The sequence below is a fragment of the Excalfactoria chinensis genome, chromosome Z, assembly GCF_039878825.1.
Source record: "Excalfactoria chinensis isolate bCotChi1 chromosome Z, bCotChi1.hap2, whole genome shotgun sequence".
Taxonomy (NCBI): domain Eukaryota; kingdom Metazoa; phylum Chordata; class Aves; order Galliformes; family Phasianidae; genus Excalfactoria; species Excalfactoria chinensis.
In genome coordinates this window covers 59,628,629-59,651,067 of record NC_092857.1, presented here as the reverse complement: position 1 = coordinate 59,651,067, position 22,439 = coordinate 59,628,629, and the positions used below count along the sequence as shown (strand labels likewise).

The window sequence follows — 22,439 nt, the reverse complement described above, 5'->3', positions numbered from 1 at the left end:
AATTAAATTATTTTTTTCTTTGGTGTAGATATATCTGCATGAATAAATGTCATCCAGTCTTCTCATAAAAATCTAATACTAACACAGCATTTTCAGTGTCGGTATGTGATTTAGTGACCACTTCAAGTGTCCAACTACTAATCAAACAGAGAGTGTGAAACAATTACGGTGTACACTTGGTAACTAAGCTGAGGATTTGTTATGACAGATGCTCCTGTTCGCATGAATTAAAGTTCCAATTTATAGCTAGAAATAACTCTGAGCACTTCTATTTCTGTTGTAGTAGGCGTTTCTGGGGAAATGAGTTGTGACGCAGATAGGACCTCCCTTGCCAATGATTGACATATGATGTATTCCTAGGGGGTGTAGACAAAGTAGATAGCAGCTTATTTAAACTGCTAACACGCACAATAAAACACCCTTTTAGCTATTCACAATATTGGTGTGAATGCGTAGTTAAATTGGCCCCGACTGGACCAGGTTGGATTTGCAGAGGCTTAACACTAGAATCCTGACATGAAATGAACTACAAGTAACAATTTCCCTTTGATCATTTTCAACCACAATTAGTTTCAATTGAAACTATGTACAGATTAAAGGTAGACTGAAAGCATGACTGTATTTTCGGTATTGCCACATGAGAAATATTCTATATATAAGTCTTTTATCTTACTTCTTTCAGGGACATATCCACTATCTTTTACTGTCATGCTCTGAATGCTGAGTAGGATAAAAGCTTAATTAAGTTAGAAGGACGTAGTGTAAATTACCGTAACTAAGTACATTCTGACATACTTTTAAAAAAGCAAGTATTTATCTTAAACTGGTGAAAATAAAGTCATCTTTATTAATGATTACATTCCTCACTTTTCTCTTGAGCACACATTTATCTAGCAGTGTAAATTCTGACAGTACAAGAACTTCTAGACAAGTACGTGTTTATTTAAGGGCAGGAGACTGACACAAGAGCCTGCCTTAACAGATTAGGACACACACTCTATGTACAACTGCTTCTGGAAGCTTACTTTAAAAACAGAACTGTAAAATTATGCCAAAATCCATCAAAATGCTGATCGTCTTGGAAATCATAGGTTCTTAGTACTCCTGAGACCAGGCACAATATATTTAAAGTCTGGAATTCCTCAGATGAGCCTTGATATAAAAACCGAATACATTGTGCAAAAAATTATTCATGCGAAATCCTTTGCAGGTCTTTGTTGCTGCTGGCTTACACAATGTATCTGTAATTCAGAACTCCCCTTGGAATTACCATCCCTTTTCCAACATGAGAACAAACTGCTCTGAGATATCCAAAATAAGAATACTCACATGAGAGCTAGAAAATACACTATTATTGTACATGTATTTTTCATTAATTCATCAGTATAGTTTATACCATATATTCAGCACATGTGCAGCTGTATAAAAGAAACCTAATAAGAAGATCCACGAAGTGCATTACCACCTGAGAAAATAAGTATAAATCTTTCTTATAAATATTGAAACAGATTTTTAAATAAATTGCCTAGCGAAGGCTGCAGTCTAATGAAAGTTAATATTTCAATACCTGAAGGGAACTTACTCCCAGGAGGGGAGCAAACTCTTCGAAAGGGCTGATAATAGCAGAACTAGGGGAAATGGTTTTAAGTTAAAAGAGGGAAGATTTAGGTTGGATGTTAGGGGGAAGTTCTTTACTAGGAGAGTGGTTAGGTCCTGGAACAGGCTGCCCAGGGAGGTTGTGGATGCCCCGTCCCTGGAGGTGTTCAAGACCAGGTTGGACGGGGCTCTGGGCAACCTGATCTAGTAAAGGCGTATGTTTGGTGGCCCTGCTAGGCAGGGGGGTTGGAACTACATGATCCTTGAGGTCCCTTCCAACCCGGGTCATTCTGTGATTCTGTGATTCTGTGATTTGGTTTGTTAGTCAAATTAGTGACAACTCAGCACACTCTACTTAATGCCTTACACTGGTCTCTAATGTCCCAGACCCTAATCCAGATCCTTGGCAGGAGTTCCCTAACTACACTGACAAAGAACAATCAAGAATACTGATAAAGATTGCTGCTGTGGCAATCATCAGAGGAGGAGAACGTTATGTATTTTAAGTTGTTGGAAAAGAACAGCGCTAGTGAGTGAGTACACCAAGGTCCTGAGGGAAAACGCTAGATGGCTGGGATAGAGGTTCTGCTGCTGACTATTAATTGCCTCAATAATCTTAAGAGTTCTTCAAGTCTACAGGATGGAACACCTACCGATACAGCGGGAGCCATCTGTAGATGAGACATATCCCCGGGGGCAGAGGCAGAAATAACTTCCCACTGTGTTAGAACATTCACCACCTTCACAGACTCCTGGGATGATGATGCATTCATCAATATCTATCCAAAAAGGAAAATAGATAGGGTAATGAGCAAAACACTTCCAGTTATTCTTTTAAAAAAGGAGGACAGCCTCTCTGAAATTGTAATTTAGCTCGAATTTAATAATATACTGCAAGTGCTTATAAACTGCTGTGAAGGAAGCATGTGTAAGTCATTTTGTTTGTCACCTAAGGCAGGCCTTCCTTATATATTCAAAGCGTACCTGACTTCATGCTTCAGACTGCAGGAGAGGCAGACCTAGACTTCCCATAAATGACAGATACTGAGTGTCATAGAATCATAGAATCACAAGGTTGGAAAGGACCTACAAGATCATCTAGTCCAACCGTCCTCCCTTTACCATACCTACAGAAAACCCCTAAACCGTATCTCCTAGCTCCCTATCCAGATGTGTGTCATCTCGATCTGGCAGCTACAACACAGTGCCAAAGAATACTCTCCATTTCTGAGTTGAATGAAGGATGTTGCCAAGCATGACAGCTGGGCTTCTGTGACCACAAAAGTATTATTCATCACATCTAATAGCTTTCTGGCTTTCTTCTAATACTTCAGGTGTAAGAGAGAATTTTGGCTACAATCTTCAGAAGTATACTTAAAATGCCACATTTACACATTTTCTTCAAGTATTTTTTATCCATACAAACATTTCTATTAGTCAAAAGCACTGGTCTCACCTAAACACTGAAAAATTTTGCAACCGCACATAAAACGAAATGGCATCAAGTGGATGAATTTGCTATTGCAAATTGTGAGGAATGGTAGGGCACTGAGAGCCAGGACTAAGAGCATGGAGCAGTGTCCCAGAACAAAGTAAAATAAAGCAACAAGAAGCAATGGAAGGCAGCAATCTGACTGTACTGATGAAGAAGTGAAGCACAGCAGAGCAAGCTGGGATGGAAGAAATAAAATTAAGGAAAACAGCATGAGAATAAAGACTGTGTCATAATCATTTCTACAAATGAGCCACTTTAAGTAACCACTTCACTTCAAAACTGTGACAAAATTGTAAGATATTTGAATATGTTGCAGTCTAATTAGTGAGATTTGTTTTGGCTTTAACTGACTACCAGCAAAGATGAAGCATGGCTGAGGTTAAAAAATGAGAAGCAAACATGACAGAACAAACCTGACCTTCTAAATGGCTTGAGATGAGCTACATTTTTATGTTGGAATGGTAAGATGGCAGAGGTTTTACACGGCTTCACACCAAAGGTAGTCCTAAGTAAAAAGTTATGGCTTAACTTGTTAGTAAAGATCTGGATGCAGTCTCTTTTACACTGGAAAACGAACTAACTGAATAAATAAACCAGACTGATGAACCCAAATGTCACGTCAACTAATGCCAGAGAAGCATTAGAAAAAGCATATGGCAGAAATTATCTTGTGGTGACACTGATTTTTCACATTCCTAGTAGGAATTAGGTGGTGGAGTCTCCTTCTCTGGAGATATTCAAGACCCGCCTGGACACCTACCTGTGTGACGTTGTGTAGGGAGCCTGCTATGGCAGGGAGGTTGGACTCGATGATCTCTAGAGGTCCCTTCCAACCCCTACAATTCTGTGTGATTCTGTGTGATTCTGTCTCTGTGAAATACCTGGGACTCTGTTGCACTTTTATACAGACCATCATTTCCCCAAACCCTGTCACTCTAGAAAAAGCCTTGAGATTAATGAGTACCTGAGAAATAAACTTTATCCAGTGTTACTTTTTAGGAGGCTTTTATCTGCGCTCATGCTTCCACCCCCATTACATACTCCACACTAAAAGCTAAAAGAAAATAAAGTGTGCCAAAAAGATCTGGCATACTCAGGGTCTCTATTATTAGAAAGGTAACTCCCCAGAGTGGGAAGGTCCACACATAATGAACTCCCATTAGATATGAATCTACGGGGGACATTCAAGAAATGCAAGGAAAACTGAGTATTGCACAAGGATACAAAGAATGTGAGAACTGTTCTTTGTAAAGTAAATGTGAACAAAGCACCCTGCCCATCCCTTCAGTCACATATTTTTGAGAGTGACTGCAGAAAAGACAACTTAGCACACAGACAACATCTTCACAAACTACCTTATTCTACACATACATGAATCCTGAGATCCTTGCTTATTTCACATGATGGAAATCAAAGTACAAACTCCACCTTTTTAACAAGGCTTGCAAGCATTTCAAAGGATGTCAGAAGTTTAAATTTTGCTTTAAAATAGTTATGAAATGATAACAGCTATTCCCCACATTTTAGACAACTATTCAGGCATGTACAAAAGTAAATGTAATTTCTGCTAAATCAAAACACTTAAATATTTTCCCCTAAGACTTCATAGTTAACCAATATAGAGATTCCAGAATTTGAAATGATGGTATAAGTCAAAAGCAAAAAGTCCCCAGGAAATCTCTGAAATCTTGTATTACTTTACTATATTGAAGACAATATATATAACGTCGTGAGCTGCTTACCATACGGTTTAATGGTAATGGAACAATGTGTATAAATCAAAACAGAACCAGAACTCGCTGGATGCCTTGTTGGGACCTTTCATGCAAATGTCTTTCACAACCTGTAAGTCTTCTAAAGCATAATACTGCCTTCTGTATATGCATATAGAAACTAAAACATCACATCGGAAGGGCAATAAACAGGACAAAAGAACTGTGCAGGAACAGTTTACTTCTGGAAAGTGACACATTTCTGATGGCAGAGTCATTCAATAATCATACAAGAAGACTCCCTTACTCTAATATCACTTGAAGTATATCTTCAACCTCATGGAAAGACTACAAGGGCTGCTCTGAAAGTAATGCCACCTATTTTTTTTACGTTGGCCCATGACGTCACATGGAGGAAGGTTCAGCCGCTACTGCCATACCACCATCTGCCTCTAAACTGTGGACCAGTATAATAAAATAGGATGCAGCCCTCATGCGAATAAGTAGAAGTTTGCCTTTTAAATCAGCAAGAACAATCAAAAGCTAATTTTTTCTCCTCTGTACCTTGAACTCTTCTATGAATTGTCTAATAATAGAAGGACCCTCACTGACTACTGCCTGTCAAAAGTCCATAAATCACTAATATAAATGAACTTATAAATAGAAATAGTAATAGTAACCCCTGAAGAGGATTAACTTTAAAGACCATATTTTACCAAATAGCCTAAGCTACCTAGTTTCATTTCTACATGTGGGGGCATACACACACAGTTACTCATAGGAGTTGTTCTTGCATACTTTGGGAATCTTTTAAACCCTATTTACTGATGTAGGATTGTCATAAATTTCTGAAAGGTCAGTGTCAGTAAATTATAATCTGAACCTACAAATACATCTTATATAGTGAATATATGCCTCCTTAATGGTCCTTTAAGAAAAGAAATCAATGTGAGAATATTAGGCAAATATAATACAAACAAATACCAAAGCAATATTGCATAGCACAGCTCTAACAATGTCCATTATAGCACAAAAAAAACAAAACATGATCACTCTCATGTAGTCTTTAATAGTTGCTGTTTCCAGGAGCAACAACAGGAGAAAAAAACTTAACTCACGAAGTACATCTGCATGTTTCAGATCAAAGGATATACCAGGGAACCTCAAACCCCTTCCTGTTAAGTGAAAGATCTACTGTTAGATAAAAAAAGGCCTGAACATTTGGTGCAAAATTTCAGCTTCTCCCTTTGAACAATCCAGTTTCTATTAAATCATTTCTCTGCACACAGGTTATAACTCACAGGAGACCAATACCTTATACCGTTCCTAGTGGTCCGCTTCACACCTACAAACCGTGCAACTTCACTTACCCCCATTAAATTAAAGTGTAGTAATTTGAAGGAATAGATATAATTTTATGCTTTAAATCTCTCGTGGAGAGATTATGAACTCTTACAGCATTCACAAAATAATAATAATAAAGAAAACTGAAATAAAACTATGGCTTTTCTTTTATTCTCTGCTGCATTCATGGCATTATCTAAGCATAGCATTACCCTGGTATCATTTTGACAGTGCCATCTTGGCTATGAAACAAGGGGAAACAGACAACTAACAGTTTCAGTAGTTTATAAATCACAGAAAGAGATGGCACAATCTAAGCACTGTGGTCTGTTCTACAGATAATCTCCTGTGGGGAAGCTGTGGCTACAAACTAATTTGTACCTAGCTTGGGCCACAGAGGGAAGTGGCAGGGTATTAGAAGAAACAAAGCCAGAGGCTAGACCTGTCCTTCTGTAGACTCACAATCAGTCCGGAAAAGAAAATCCATTGATTACTGCAATATGACTATGAAACAGCAAATGTTCCAGACTGCAGGTGATGCTTCACTTCTAGCTGGCATAGCCTTATACGTACCACAAACTTTTAAGCAGACATGTGTTAAAAATACATTCACTTTTTCCTCTGTATGTCATATGGAGAACTGCTGAATAACATTTTTAACAATTAAGAAAAGCTTTAGATGAGTTAAAGAAGTAGACTGCAAATACTTTAATTACCCTTTTCAGAAGGAAGGAAATGTAACACTTAGCAAGTCCTCCTTTTGGCATCAAAACACAAATGCCAGAGAAAAATAACATACACACAACTCAGATCTACAATTAGCCAACAAAAATACATGCAATTACTTGCAAACACTGCCATTCCAGAATACTGGTAACATGCCAACATCTGGTGACATAGCAAACAAGGCTGAAAAGCCTACCTCTATGCAAGAGCTGGAAACAAATAAGCAAAAAAACCAAACTGATGTATTATCTTAAAAAAACAGTCACAAGTTCCCTTTTTAGCCATGCTACTCTTTTGACAAGTTTACTTGCTTTTGTGAGCACTGGGACAGATCATGCTTACATTTGGCATAAGATATTCTCAAAGAACAAACAGCTCTCTTGAGCTCCTTTGAAGCTTTCCAAGAGCATCCCAACCACCAGCTATGAATAAATCACAGTCTTCTTGTGAAGTCCAAGATCTGTAATCTGCTGCTCTCCTTCCCTACTCCCTTCAGAATTCTATTATTTCTTCTCCTAGGCTGTCACAGATTTTCATGTTCCCAGCTCATTTCTTTTTGTATCTGAGCCGAAGCTCCAAGAGATGGCAACACCTGACAGACCTAAGAGATATCTGCATTCAGAAATCGGCCCTGATACAATCCATAAACCTCTTGGACAGCCTGTGTCCACATCCCACAGTGTTGCCATTCTGGCCGATTTCAGAGATTTTCCCTGAAGAATCAGTGAGTGTTACCTACAGTCTTCCTTGAACTGCTTTAAGAAGACTTCATCTACCTTCCCATCCTCATCTGATGACCAGTAAAAATAACCCTTACTGCAATGTTACCTTTATTGACTCCCTTCTCTCATTCTGATCAAAACATTTGCAGCAAATCTGACTTTTGTTTAATAGAATCCTACATTCAATCAGCTTTCTGGTATGAAAGGCAATATCCCTCCATTTCTCATGTATTCTCTAAACAACCTATACCATCCCTGATAGGTCATTCATCCATAATAAAGGATAATAAAAAAGGCTTTTTTAAGTATGTTAACAGTAAAAGGAAGACTAGGGAGAAGGTGGGTCCCCTACTAAGTGAGGGGGGTGTTCTGGTAATGGGGGATGTTGAGAAGGAGGAGATACTGAATGCCTTCTTTGCTTCTGTCTTGGTGAAAAAGCTTTCCCTCAGGAATCCCAGGCCCCAGAGGTTAGTGAGAGGCTCTGGGGAATGGAAGACTTCCCTTTAGTCAGGGAAGAGGTGGTCCATGAGTGCCTAGGCAACACCAATATTCATAAATCCATGGGATCTGATGGGGTGCATCTGCGGGTGCTGAGGGAGCTGGCAGAAGTGATTGCTGAACCTCTCTCTATCATCTTTGAGAGGTCTTGGAGAATGAGGAAAGACTGGAGGATAGATAGCCAATGTCAATCCAGTCTTCAAAAAGCGCAAGAAGGAAGACCTGGGTAATTACAGGCCCGTCAGCCTCACCTCTGTCCCTGGAAAGGTGATGGAACAGCTTGTGCTGGATGCCATCTCCAGACACTTGGAAGAAAAGGATGTTATGAGGAACAGTCAGCGTGGGTTCACCAAGTGGAGGTCATGCTCAACCAACCTGGTAGCCTTCTATGATGATGTCACTGGCAGGGTGGATGTGGGAGAGCAGTGGGAGTGTCACTGGCAGGGTGGATGTGGGAGAGCAATCTACCTTGATTTCAGTAAGGCATTTGCTACTGTCTCCCACAGCATCCTTATAATAAAGCTGAGGAAGTGTGGGAGAGATGAATGGACAGTGAGGTGGGTTGAGAACTGGCTGACTGGCAGAGCACAGAGGGTCATCGTTGGTGGGGCAGAGCCTGGTTGGAGACCTGTAACTAGCGGTGTTCTCCAGGGGTCAGTGCTGGGTCCGGTCTTGTTCACTATCTTCATCAATGACCTTAATGAGGGGATAGCGGCCACCTTCAGCAAGTTTGCCGATGACACGAAGTTGGGAGAATTGGCTGACACATCCAAAAGCTGTGCTGCCATTTAGCAAGACCTGGACAGGCTGGAGCTGGGCAATAAGAAACTGGATGAGGTTTAACAAAAGCAAGTGTAGAGTCCTGCACCTAGGGAGAAATAATTGCATGCACCAGTACAGGCTGGGGGAAGACCTGCTGGAGAGGAGCTCTGCTGAGAGGGACCTGGGCGTCCTGGTGGACGACAGGTTTGCCATGAGCCAGCAGTGTGCCCTCGTGGCCAAAAAGGCCAATGGCATCCTGGGGTGCATTAAAAAGAGCGTAGCCAGCAGGTCGAGGGAGGTGATCCTCCCCCTCTACTCTCATCTGGAGTACTGTGTCCAGTTCTGGGCTCCCCAGTACAAAAAAGACAGGGATCTCTTGGAAAGAGTCCAGCGGAGGGCCACAGATATGGTGAAGAGCCTGGAGCATCTCCCCTATGAAGAAAGTCTAAGTGAACTGGGTCTGTTTAGCCTTGAGAAAAGAGACTTCGAGGGGACCTGATCCAGGTCTATAAATATCTGAGGTGTGGGGGGCAGAGTGGCAAGGCCAGGCTCTTTTCAGCAGTGTGTGGAGACAGGACAAGGGGAAACGGCCAGAAACTGGAGCAAAGGAAGTTCTGCACAAATGTGAGCAAGAACTTCTTTACAGTGAGGGTGACAGAGCACTGGAACAGGCTGCCCAGGTGGAGTCTCCTCTGGAGATATTCAAGACCCGCCTGGACGCCTACCTGTGCGACCTGGTGTAAGGAACCAACTTTGGCAGGGGGGTTGGACTCGATGTTCTCTGGAGGTCCCTTCCAACCCCTATGATTCTGTGATCCCACTGTAAACTCCAGCCACACATACTGGTCAATACATATCTCCATTTAATTCCATTAGTCCAGTCGCATCAGTTTCATCATAACACTGTACCTGCAGAAGAAGATGGATGAAAAACTCTTCTGTTTCTTTGGGGGGGTTCAGATGAAGAATTTGGTCTATCAGTTCTTAATGTTATGGTAGTTTTTACTTCCTAGTCTAGTTTTGAACTCTGACACTCGCCCTGAATGGAGACAGATAAAATTTTGTGTTCTGCAGACTAATAAGCCTTATTAGAGACTTACACACTCCTGCAAATATTCAGTATTTACACATACAACTTATTTTACTGCTAATTTATTTTGCAACTGTCCACTTTTAGAACAATAAATTTAGGACCCACCTGGCACATATCAGTATAGTTAGCATTTCATAATATTGTCTGGATGTGACAAGTTTGAATGATCTGCCTTTTCTGAATCTCTGTGAAAGTTCATCTTTGTCTGAGAAGGCTACAGACTCCTTCACATGGAAATCTTTTAGACAACAGCAGTAAAGCACGAGCACTATCACGGGCAGATTACAGACATCATCTGAACAGGGACATAATTTATTAAGCACAGATAGGTAACAGTAGATTGTTTCAGATGTTCAAATGCTGTCTTTGTTCTGGTCAAGTATTGAAGACATTAGAGTCATACCATTTTCCTTTTAGGACTCATAGTACAGCAGTTGTCTTGGTCATAATTTGCTACTGCTCTACTGGTCTACACGTATCACTGACTAGCAATAAATATATCATGACTGGGAAGATTTTAAAAAGTATATTTCTAATAAAAAACAGTGTAAGTATCAATTTAAAAAAATGTGAAAGAGACTCCCTAACCTTAATATAATTGTTATATTTAATGTTGCAATAAATTCCAAACATTTTCAAAATAAAAGACTGCTGCCAAAATAAACAGCTGTAATTCAAAGAACACCATTCTGAGTGAAAGCCTTCCAGTGAAAAGTTTCCCAACTGAAACCATGCAGTCAGGATGAGTATCAGCAACAAAACACACATTTCTAACCCATATATTGCCTACATAATCAAATACACTAAATATCTGTTTAGCAGTTACAGCTGTCTTTCTTTCACTGTTGAAATGGTGAGCAGATTATAGTTCTAACATTTTCAATTCCACTCTTCCGAGCGAGACATCACAGCTGCAAACTGGAAAACATTCCACACTTGTTTGGGATATATATTTTTTTAATAGTTGTTTATACTGGGTGGTATTATTACAAATATTTCTGAATCTGGATAGTTTATGTCCAGATGCTCAGTAAACTTAAGCCTGAATTTTGCTAAAAGATAAACAGTGTTGCCAGAAATTTTCAAAATCATAATATCTATACTTACTGATATCCCATGGAACACAGAACTGATGGTAAAAATGGCCCATTATTCAAAGAAATTGGAAGCAGCAGATATTCACTCACTTGCTAAAATCTGTGTAACTGTTGTCACAAAAGTACATTGCTTTGGAGCTAATGACATCATTAAGACACTAAACAAAATAAGTCATGTCAAATAGATGTCAGATTTAAGATGTGTCTAGGTAGCCATCCAGCTCATTGTGCCAATGCTCTGAGCTGGTGGAATACAGGTTCAGGGAATCAAGGAATGGCTGAGGCTGGCCACAACTCAGCTGGCTTGCTCAGAACCTTGTCCAACCTGCAATAAAGTCTTCAAAGAAGGGGCTTCCACCACTTCTCTGGGAAACCTGTACCACTGCCTCACTACCCTAACTGCAAAAAACACTTTCCTTATATCCAGTCTATATATCCCCTCTTTGAAACCATTTCCCCTTATCCTGTCACCACAGATACAGTCAAACAGTGCTCCTTCCATTTTTACAGCCCTGCTGTAGATACTGAAAGTCTGCTCACAGGTCGCCCCAGGGCCTTCTTTTCTCCAGGCTGAACAGCCCCAGCTCCCTCAGCCTGTCCTCATAAGAGAGGCGTTCCATCCCTTGGGCAATTTCTGTGTGCCTCCTTTGGATGTGCTCCCACAGATCTATGTCTCTCCTGCACTAAATACTCCACACTGGACACAGTGCTCCAGGTGAGGTCTCATCAGCACAGTGTAGAGGGGCAGGATCACCTCCCTCGCTGTACTTACTAAAGGTAGACTGTACAGGCACATTCACTCCTGGTCTGCAAGCTGCATGCAGCCCTGGACAGCTAGCAATGTTGTCCTACAAGATCATATACTTTTAACATTATTATGTGATTTTTAGCAATATTTTTTATTAGTTGAATGCAAGCAACTTAACTGTGCAGGCAACAGCAGTACATTGTGGAGGGTAATGCACAGAGCAGGGCTGACTCCACCTCTCTCACTCACCACACATACTCAGTCAAACCAAAACCCTTGTATCACACATTAATTGCACTTCCGCCATCTGCTGAGTTAAAACAGTGATTGATAATACATTTCAACCTACCTATACACACGTGCCTGTGAAGGTATGCATTTTTTCTTACGTGTACATTTTCTCATTTAAGTATTAAATTTGGGCAAAATTAGTATTAAAATGCAAAAAACTAATTGATCAGTAGAACTTATAGATGCAGACAGACTAATCTTACTAGGTGCTTTAAGAACTATCTCACCCATTTTCTACATCCAGATCATTAATTAATATGTTTGCTAAACAAGAATGGACCCAACAGTTACTGACTAGAATTTGCTTTACTGATCCCCACGCTCTAGGATTGGCAGTTCACCCACTTTTTGATCCACCTCACTCTGCCCATCCATCCCAACTTCCTAAAGTCATAAACTAAACTGCATAGACTCTTCAATGTTAGTTGCCAATTAACTTTTCATACGATTAACAATTATTATCAGTTAAAAAAAAAAAAAGAAAAAGCAAGAAGGAAGGAACAAATGTCGGATTATTCCTAAGCATCTTCATCGTTACGTTTTGTTGGCATTCATCTATCACACTTTCTTTTATTTAGCATAGTTTTACAACATCACTACTCTGAAGAGAATCTGCCGAATTGTTCTGCTTCAGCTCCTCTGTTGATAGACTTTTTCCTCACATTTTGATATGCAAGAGCTTTTAAAGATGCTCTGATCTGATTAGTGAAGCTGGAGCAAGACCATACAAAGCAGCGAATGTCACTAGTAAAGAGCTTCTTCAGCTGAAAAACAGGAAGCAATTCCTCAAAGACAGTGGTTCTTCCCAGCTTCCAATTATCATATAAGAGGCACTATGCTCTGCTTCCTCATTTATAATTCACCAGAAATTCTCCTGAGTTACACATGTTATGGGGCTAATGATGGGGGACACAAAGCCACAGAAATGCCAGCTGCTTCTCCTGCCACTACTAACCCAATACAGAAATAAAAGGGAAATTACTCATTTTAAGAGTTGGTGTCACAGATTCAAGCAATTTCAACAGCAGTTTGTTGTTTGTTTTTTTTTCCAGTGCCTCAGTAAAGTTCTTGGTATTCCCATACTTCCAAAATGATTCAAAGGGAGCTCCTTTCACTGTGAACCTTTTTGCTCCCTGCAGAGAGCTAAGTCTTTGAGCACTTCCTGATACTACCAGCACACTCTTGCCTACAGCTAAGTATAAATATACATACATATATACATGAACACAAGTTGCTTTTACTGCTCCACAAACATGGCAAGAAAAGCCTTCGGAGCTCTATTTCTGAGGTTGCAGCTTTATGTATTACCAGTGCTTCTCATGGGACTTAGAGAAGACATACACAGGCTTCCCTGAAATAGCACAGGATGGGAATATCACTGTACATAGAGCGTAAATTCAAGTTGGCCAGCATCAAAGGAGAAGATGACTGAAAGGTGAGACAAGGACAGAATCAGAGAAAAATATCTGTGGATATTTATTTTATCTGCTCTTCAGTATTATTTGCAATAACACCAGCTGCAACCTTTTCACACACACAAAAATATGTTTTTCAAACTGATTACATTACTTATTGTCTCTTTAAATTCTGTAGTGCAGGGAAAAAAAAAAACAACAAAAAACAGAAAAATCTGACTTCAGACATAGGCTACAAACCACGTGTCTGTTTGTAACAGAATAGGAGCATAATGAAACATATCAGCATACTTGAATTGCTGCCCAGCCACAAACCAACACCTTGAAAAAGTAGTCCTTTTATCACTTTAACTTAAATACAATGATATATTTACCTATCAGGTTGAGACCAATGACTAAAGTTTAAGATTACAAATTTCTTCCAGTAAATTCTTCATCAAACTCAAAAATACTCAGCAGTTTTCTATTAACTTATTTTAAAGTACACAGAAAATCTGCTTTCAATTTTATCAGTATGTTTACTGAGTAAAAATGGTCTATAATTATCAAACTATATTTATTAATGTGGTCCATTTCTTTATAATAAAACATGCAGGAGAAATTTCTTAAACTCATTACCTCATCTGCTTTTCATGCCATAATCAGTAGGCTGACAATAACTAATTGCATCAAAGTACTCAGGGCAATTTTGAGAACACAAACAAAATCAAAATAACTCAGCTACTGCAACTTAGGGCTCACAGATTCACTCTTTACCAACACTCGTAAAATCTGAAACAGCATTAACACTGATGTTTCCCACACGAGCCTGACATTAAAAAAAAAATTAATACAGAATACAAACAGCAAAATAGCTCCTATTACCAAGGTGCTCTAATGCTTTATTTAACCACTTTTTAGGTATGCTGTTGCACATCACTTACCATCACATTTTTGAGTTGCCTCGTTCTGCCTGTGACCAGCAGGACACTTGCACTCGTAGGAACCTACTGTATTTATGCAGTTTCCTCCTTGGCAGACTCCAGGAATAGCCTGACATTCATCAACATCTACAAACACACAAAAAAAGAAAGAATATTTGACATCAGATTAAAAAATTAATCACAGAATCATGGAATGACCTGGGTTGAAAAGGACCACAATGATCATCCAGTTTCAGCCCACCCCTGCTATGCGCAGGGTCACCATCCACCAAACCAGGCTGCCCAGAGCCACATCCAGCCTGGCCTTGAATGCCTTCAGGGACGAGGCAACCACAACCTCCTTGGGCAACCCGTTCCTGTTCGTCACCACCTTCTGTGTGACATCATGACAGACATCTCTGAAATTACTCTTAATAATAACCAGAACAAATGACAGTATATTTTTTTTCATCAGCATCACCAGAGGGTAAGGGAAAACAACAGTACTACGATTCTCACATCCATGCATGTTGTTTTTGATTCCATAAAACTCAAAACTTTCCATGTATTGACTTAAATTATTTGGTTTTTAAATAACATACAACTCAGAGTTGGTATCCCACGAACTAAGCTTGTTCCTTATACTGGTTATTACAAAACACAGATGTTTATTTTGAAAGGACTCCTATCTGTACACATGGACTATCTCATTGCCCACTTTAACAAGATGTGATAATTCCTGCTGGACAGAAATCAAACTACTGATGTCAGTAGAAAATAGGTGCTACTCAGCAAGGACAAGCATCACTGCAAACAACCTACACATAGACTTCATTTACTAAAGTAAGGCTAGAATTTCATTGTTTTCTTTAGGCTGAACTTTCAGTGTTAAATAAATGCTCTTAGAAAACGTATTCACCATTTTGGTTCTACAGCTTACTTCTAGTAATTTCCTGTTGTATTTTAGTGTGTGCTGATCCCCATTCAAACACTTTTTTCCCTCCTACTCTCTTTTGTTTACATATAAAACATTACATATTTCTGTAAGTATTTTTATGCAAAACTATCACAAGAATCAATGTGCAAGAAGTGCTTATGAGCTGTTAATGTAACATGGAAGATCCTAGAGGCTGCTATGTAATAACCAGTGCTAAAGCAAACAGTAGAACTCTACCCACTCAAAGAAAGGGAGAACTGACTCCAGTCTAATGCTTGATGTTTATACACATAAATTTAGGTTCGCTCTTGCTAACTAAAAGCTGAGTTAACCTATAGCTACCAGAGCTCTGAGGTAATTAACTGCAGCAATTCCTTCACAACAATATTTCACGTGAATCCAAACGTTTACAGAAGAGAGCAGGTTTGTAAGTTTTGCTCCCAAACCTGCAGAAATAGTTCTGTGAAATTGGTTTTAGGTAATCTTTCTCCGAAGTTTGTTATTTTATAGAAGAGCTAAAAATCAGTGGATCTTGTTGATTTTCCACAGAGTAAAATAAAGGCAAATGTCCTTCGCAGGTCACAGTGAAGACAGCCACGTGGCTTCCAAAGGGCCTCTCCTGGTAAGTACATACTACTTTCTCAGATAACAACCCAGTTTTTGTTACTCTACAGTTGCTTTTAGGTACATTTGCAAGGAAAGTTTGCATTTCGTTTCTTAATCTGTGCTGATTTAATACAGCACAGTGTCCAAACATAGGAGAGATTACGAACAGATTAAGGACTTTACTCGAGGTATTATCTTTGTGGAAGCAGTGTGCATGGTGCAATTTAATTTGTACAGAAAGCAAACTTTTCCCATGTGAAATACTTGAATGAATCTGGACATATTTTAGCTATGTCTAGACAGAATGTGAGTTTAATCACTTGATAACACCCATCCCACCCAGTAGCTCCAATAAGAGTGAAAATAATATAGTGCTTGTCTTTTCACTGTTGGGCCTCAAAAGGCATTCAAGACACATGTTAAGCGTGTGCCTTGTGTCACTTATTAATGCTTACTTAAATTAATCCAACTGTGTCAGCAGATCAGTGACTAAAAATAATCACTGTGTATCTTCTACAGTTTTGTAAGTAAAAGATGTCAAGTAATAATAAATTAATGTTAGTAACAGCAGGAAATGAGTAATTTCCCAAAAGAGAAAAGGCGCCACTAAAGCCTTGAATAGAACAGCATTTTAAGATTTAGTGATCCCATTTATTTCTTTCAGTATTAATCACACGGTTTTAAAAGAACAAATAAACATCAAGTTTTACTGAGGTCTGAAAAGCCAGTCTGAATTACGCTACAAAGCAGAACGCTTGTCCATTGATAAAAACACAAGTGGTCTCATTATGTAGGGCGGGAAGCTGAAAAATAATTGAATCATATCAGCTATCTTGCCTCTCTATGCTGATTTTAATCTTAATCTTTTAGGGCTTACACATTAACTGTTTCAACATATATTTAATACAATGACAATGAGTATACTGTCACTGAAATCTGATGATTCCCGTGACTGCAGTGTGGCTATTGACAGCCATAAGTTGTTCAGAAGCAACAGGTGAGGAAGGAGGGCCAGAGGCATTGTCCTCTGCATCAAGGAAGGAATAGAAAAGAGCGCAAAGAACATTCACTGAACAATAGCAACAAGTAAGTTGAGAGTCTCTGGATGAGAGATAGTGAATGGGGCAATAAAGCAAGCCTTGTGGTTAGGATCTACTACAGGCCAATTGGTGAAGCAGAGCCTGTTGATGAAAACTTCCTCCTCCATCTCTACAAAGCATTGCGATCTCAGGCTTCTGTTTCCACTGGGGGACTTCACCTCTGCTGACATCTGCTGGAAAAGTATCATGACAAGCTATACCGAATCCAGGAGGCTCTTGGAATGTATCAAGAATAACCTCCTAAGTCAGGTAACAGACAGTAACGTCAGGCCCCATACCAGTCTGAAGACTGTATGTGTTCAGTTGAAATAAATAGGAGGCATTATTTTCATAGCAAGCTATGTAGTTACTGGGTAGGCCTGGTCTAGCCAGCACTACTATACTGAGACTATACTGAGCCCCATCCAATCTCCAGTGATGGGCACACACAGCTTCCCTGGGCAGCCTCTACCAGTGGCCTCACCGTCCTCTGAGTAAAGAATTTCCTTCTAACTTCTAAACTAAATCTCCCCTCTTTTAATTAAAACCATTATCCCTTCTCCTAGCACTATCACATCATGTAAAAAGTCTCCCTCTTGTTATTAAGCCCCCTTTGAGGACCAGAAGGCCCCTATGGGGTCTTCCCAGAGTCCTCTCCATACTGAACAAGCCCACCTTCCTCAGTCTCTCTCTGTAAGAAAGGTGCTCCAGCCCTCTGATCATTTTTTGTAGCCTCCTCTAGACCTGCTTCAACAGCTCCACATCCTTCTTGTTTTGGAGGCCCAAAGGCCTGCACACAATACTCCAGATCTGGCCTGACAAGGGCAGAGCAAAGGGGGACAATCCCCTCTCTTGCCCTGCTGCCACCCCTCTGTAAATGCAGCCCACAGTACAATTGGCCTTCTGGGCTGCAAGTGCACACCAATGGTTCAAATTCAGTTCACATTTCACTAAATGAGGTACTCCCAGATAGCAGTTGTCATGGTTAGACTACAGGTGTCTCCTGAATGGTCTAATATTCCACTTTTGCTCTTCTTTGGCTCCTTTGCCCTTCACAGATTATCTCTGAAGTTATATGTGTTACTGTTATTGAGGTTTTCACCTATGCATAACTCCCAGACTTTTTTTTTTCATATATGGATTTAAATATCTGCTTGCCTTCTTGTGTCAGGCTCTCTTTACAGTCGTCACACATAACTGTAGCAAAAACCTGCAATTTATTTCTACAGACTATGAATCCCAATATGGAGTTTAGAAAGTAAGCAGTCTCTATAATGGCAAGTGGTATACCTCTCTCTCCTTTCCTCCATTTGTGCAGTGTGATAATTCAGAAGAGTATACAGCGTATGACCAGATGGCAAACATAACAGCAATTACCAAAACTCAGAGCATGCAAGAGACTGTCTTAACTGTTGGGTAAATGAGGTAATGATTTAGAACAAAGAAATCCTTCATCCCACTCTTCCCACACATAAAACCTAACTTTTGATCATCTTTTTTCTTTACTATCATCCAGTAACATCACGCACTAACTCCTGCTGACATAAATACAATGAGATCTTCCTGTACAGTAGTACTATGCCAAAAATGTAGCAAAAATGGCTGTTTAAGCTTCCTTTGTTCATTCATCACACACAGTAGACTACCACATTGTTTTTACACTTCCCAGTGGAATTCAGCAATTACATTAACTGAGTAAGTTAAACATTTTTGCCACACACAATAAACTGGCAGAGAAAGAAAACACTGTCTTGCAGACATGGGTGCTGAAGAACTCTACAGATCTCTCACATAAATTAAATGAAGTCCCAGAAGCCATGCCAGGCTTAGTTTGGCACAGAAGTTTTAAGAGTTTGTTATATCTGGACAGCATATTCATCACACAATAGAGTTTGACTTTGAGGTAGCAACCAACATGCATGCCTTCAGTACAATGTTTCTGTTTATGACATTGTTATGAAAAGAATGTCTGAAATATACTAATCAATTCAAGATGAAGAGTATAGCATAAGCTGTTAAAAGCAGACAGAGCACTATTTCTGACATTTTAGGAAAAGTGCAGCTGAATATTTCTCCTCTGTAGAACGTGGATGCTTCAAGCAGTGTAAATACAGAAAACAGTAATGAAAACATTTGAAATGAAAAAAAATGAAAGGATTTATGCTGCTTAAAAGTAATCTTAGTATTTTGAATAAAATAGATGCCTTTGCTAAAACAGTTCCAGAGGATTTCCACAAAGGAATTTGAGACAGTAGCCCAAACTGTAGTTTCAGGTCAATAATAACTCTTTGTGAAGGAAAACAGATACCAAAAGAAAAAACAAAACAAACACACCAAAAAAATCCAAATAATTAAAAATCTTACAACATCTCACTTTTCTCTCATTTTTTTCAACTTGGGTTAGCAGAGAGTTTTTACCAAGAGTACCTATGAAAGAGCCAAACTGCTGATCATTTATATTTGTGCAATTTTAAGCCACTGAAGTAAGATACAACATAGGAGAAAGCAACAGTAAAATCAATGCACTGCATGGTTTACAATCAGAATCAATGAAATCACGTTGATTTACAGTATGCAACTTCACTCTTAATGCTAAACTTAATCTGCACTATTAATAGACAGAACACTCATAAAAGTGTCCTGAGATATAAGACCTCAAGCAAGGAATGTGGTTGTTGATGGTGTCCTACATCGAAGTTATACAAAATGGAAATATATTCAATATATTCAAATGTATGTGCCCACATGGTTTCCACTGCACCTTGGGAAGGTTAGGTTCTATGACAATGCAGTCTACGTACAGGCTGAGCACACCGAACTTTATTTAATACAAGAGCAGTACACTTAGACATAAGGAAAACGTTTTTCTCTCAGAGAGTGGCCAGGCACTGGAATGGCTGCCCAGGGAGGTGGTGGAGTTGCCATCCCTGGCAGTGTTCAGGAGGCATCAGATGAGGAGCTACAAGATATAGGTTAGTGGCTTGTGGTAGCAGTGGTAATGGGAGGACAGTTGGACTAGATGATCTTATAGGTCCTTTCCGACCTCGCGGTTCTATGATATTCTTCTTAACAAGACCCTTATTACTGCACTGTTTACACAGTTTGTTCTGTAATTTCATCAACAGCAACAAAATAATAGATGCTTATATTTAAGGATAAAAGGATTACAGTGAAGATCTACAAGGAGTGACCGGTTTCTTTCCATCACAGAAAGAGATGCAAGATAAGTTAGGAAAGTTTCCCTGTTTCTCCAACTAAACTTTTTTAAAATTTGTTAGGAAGACTGAAGTCTTTCCTTACCACTACATTTTTCTGGCACTGTGCAAATAACAAAAGAATCACAGAGAATTAAAGAATGACCTGGGTTGGAAAGAACCTTAAAGCCCACCCAGACCCAACCAGGGTCTGCCCCCACCACCAGCTCAGGCTGCCCAGGACCCCATCCAGCCTGGCCTTGAGCACCTCCATGGATGGGGCACCACAGCTTCTCTGAGCAGCTGTGCCAGGCACTCACTGTCCTCTGAGTAATGAATTTTTGCAAACATCAAACTTGAATGTCCCCTCATTTAGTCAAAGCCAATCTCCATTGTCCTAACACTATGCTCCCTGATAAAGCATTCCTCTCCATCCTTCCTGTAAGCACCTCAGATGATTTATCTACGCAGAGTAGAGCAAGGACTGCTTTATATCAATGCTGGGATTAAAAAAATCCTATGTAACGGCCATACTTTTCAAAAAGAAAGGTATTCAGTGGCAAGAAACAGTGAGTTTCTCAATAGAATGAATGATGCATCTATTATTTAAGGACCAAAGCAACTCCTGTTGCCTAATTGGTGCACTAGTGCAGCAGCTGACTGCAGCATTCTACAGACATTCTGACCTTTTCAGGCTCTACATTTATGGCTCCTTGACTGGAACTGTGTTGTTGTTTTTTCCAGGCACATGTGATTTGTTCTAAATGTACACTCAATAAAGTCTAGAAGAAATAGAGCATGGACGGTCTTGTTAAAAGTAAGATTTAGAACACACACACAAGGAAAACAGAGAACTCATTTCAGTGGACGAGGCGCTTTCCAGATGTATATCATCAACACAATAGTCATGCACAATTTATACCAGAAGACTTACCTTGACATGCTCCAGTGCGAATATTAGGGATGAAACCACGACGACATGGCTGAGGCTGAGCAGGACACATTTCACAGGGGTGACCCCATGCACGCCCAATGGTTGCACAACAGAGGGTTTTCGTGCAAACAATTCCAGTTAGCTGGCCTTGACACATCTGGTTATTAACTTGTGTGAAACAAGGACCTGTTCTGTAATCTGAAAAGGAAGAAACATTAATGTATTACATGAGGCAGCGTGGCAGTAAATAAAGCAGGAATCTGTTTTCAACCAAGTAAACACCTATACCAAAAAACGGCAGGAGGACCTGGAAATTTACATCAGCTTACTGCTCACAGAAGTAGCATGACCTACTCCACTGAATGTACTAATTTGTGCGATGTTATCTTAACTTTCAGTCTTACCTTCTGATAAGCGTGAGTAACAAAAGGCAGCTTAATAATTAAGATCAGTAAAATCCATAAGTAAAAGGGTTTTTAAAACAAACAAGCTAACAAACTGGGAAAGAACAGGCAAACAAGGACCAGCTCCTAAGTAAATTGATGGTGGTAGATGGGAAGAAGCTCCAGAACACAGAAGCCACACATTTGTTCACTCTACTTTGATCAAGGCCTTGCCAGAGACTGCCACAGAATCCTGCTGGAATGTTTAATGCAAAAAAGCACAGCATGCAGAGGACTAATTAGAATACCATTTACTTTCAGAGGGATAAGATAAACCAACAGACTATTCAAGCTATATTCAGCTCGCTGAACACAACATACAAACAGTATGAAAATATACTCCAGATCAAATTCTGTTAAATGATTTAGTTATTTGGGTTCAACCTGTATATAAAGAAGGATTTTTCTGACCTTATGAGGAAACATAAACTGGGAACTATTAGTTCAAATTCTCTAGCAACAAATGAGAAACAGATGGTTGCTCTGACTCAGATTTCATATCCTTATGGAAACTTTAAGGGGGAGCTGGGGGAGGGGACAAGAAAGTGCAAAGCTTCCACAGGACATTGTCATGTGAAAAAAGACATAGCAGTGGGGTTATGTTCTCTGAGTTATCCTGTCATGTTCTAATGCTTTTTTCCTAATAAAAAGAGATTCCAAATCTGATGTCTAAGACACATACTGCCTTCTGCTCTTTAGTATGCAAATGGACTGAGAAGCAGGCTATAGCTGATGCTTTTTAGATTCATCCAGAAGTATAAAAATCAGAGTTTCTATGTGTTTGCAAAAGGAGAAAACAGTCCTCCTAGCATACTCGTTTTCTTTGGACTAAGAAATAAGTCTTC

General features: G+C 39.6%; 1 protein-coding gene across 2 annotated transcripts in view; it reads right to left on the bottom strand.

Annotated features, from left to right (window-relative positions):
- Positions 1-22,439, bottom strand: part of FBN2 (fibrillin 2) — a 155,305-nt gene that overhangs the window by 95,971 nt on the left and 36,895 nt on the right. For both annotated transcript variants that reach the window (XM_072359077.1, XM_072359076.1), the window contains exons 6-8: positions 21,152-21,349; positions 14,423-14,548; positions 2,250-2,375 (exon numbers count right to left, since the gene is read on the bottom strand). In XM_072359077.1, coding sequence (XP_072215178.1) covers positions 2,250-2,375; positions 14,423-14,548; positions 21,152-21,349 — 450 coding nt within the window. The remainder of the gene's footprint in view (positions 1-2,249; positions 2,376-14,422; positions 14,549-21,151; positions 21,350-22,439) is intronic.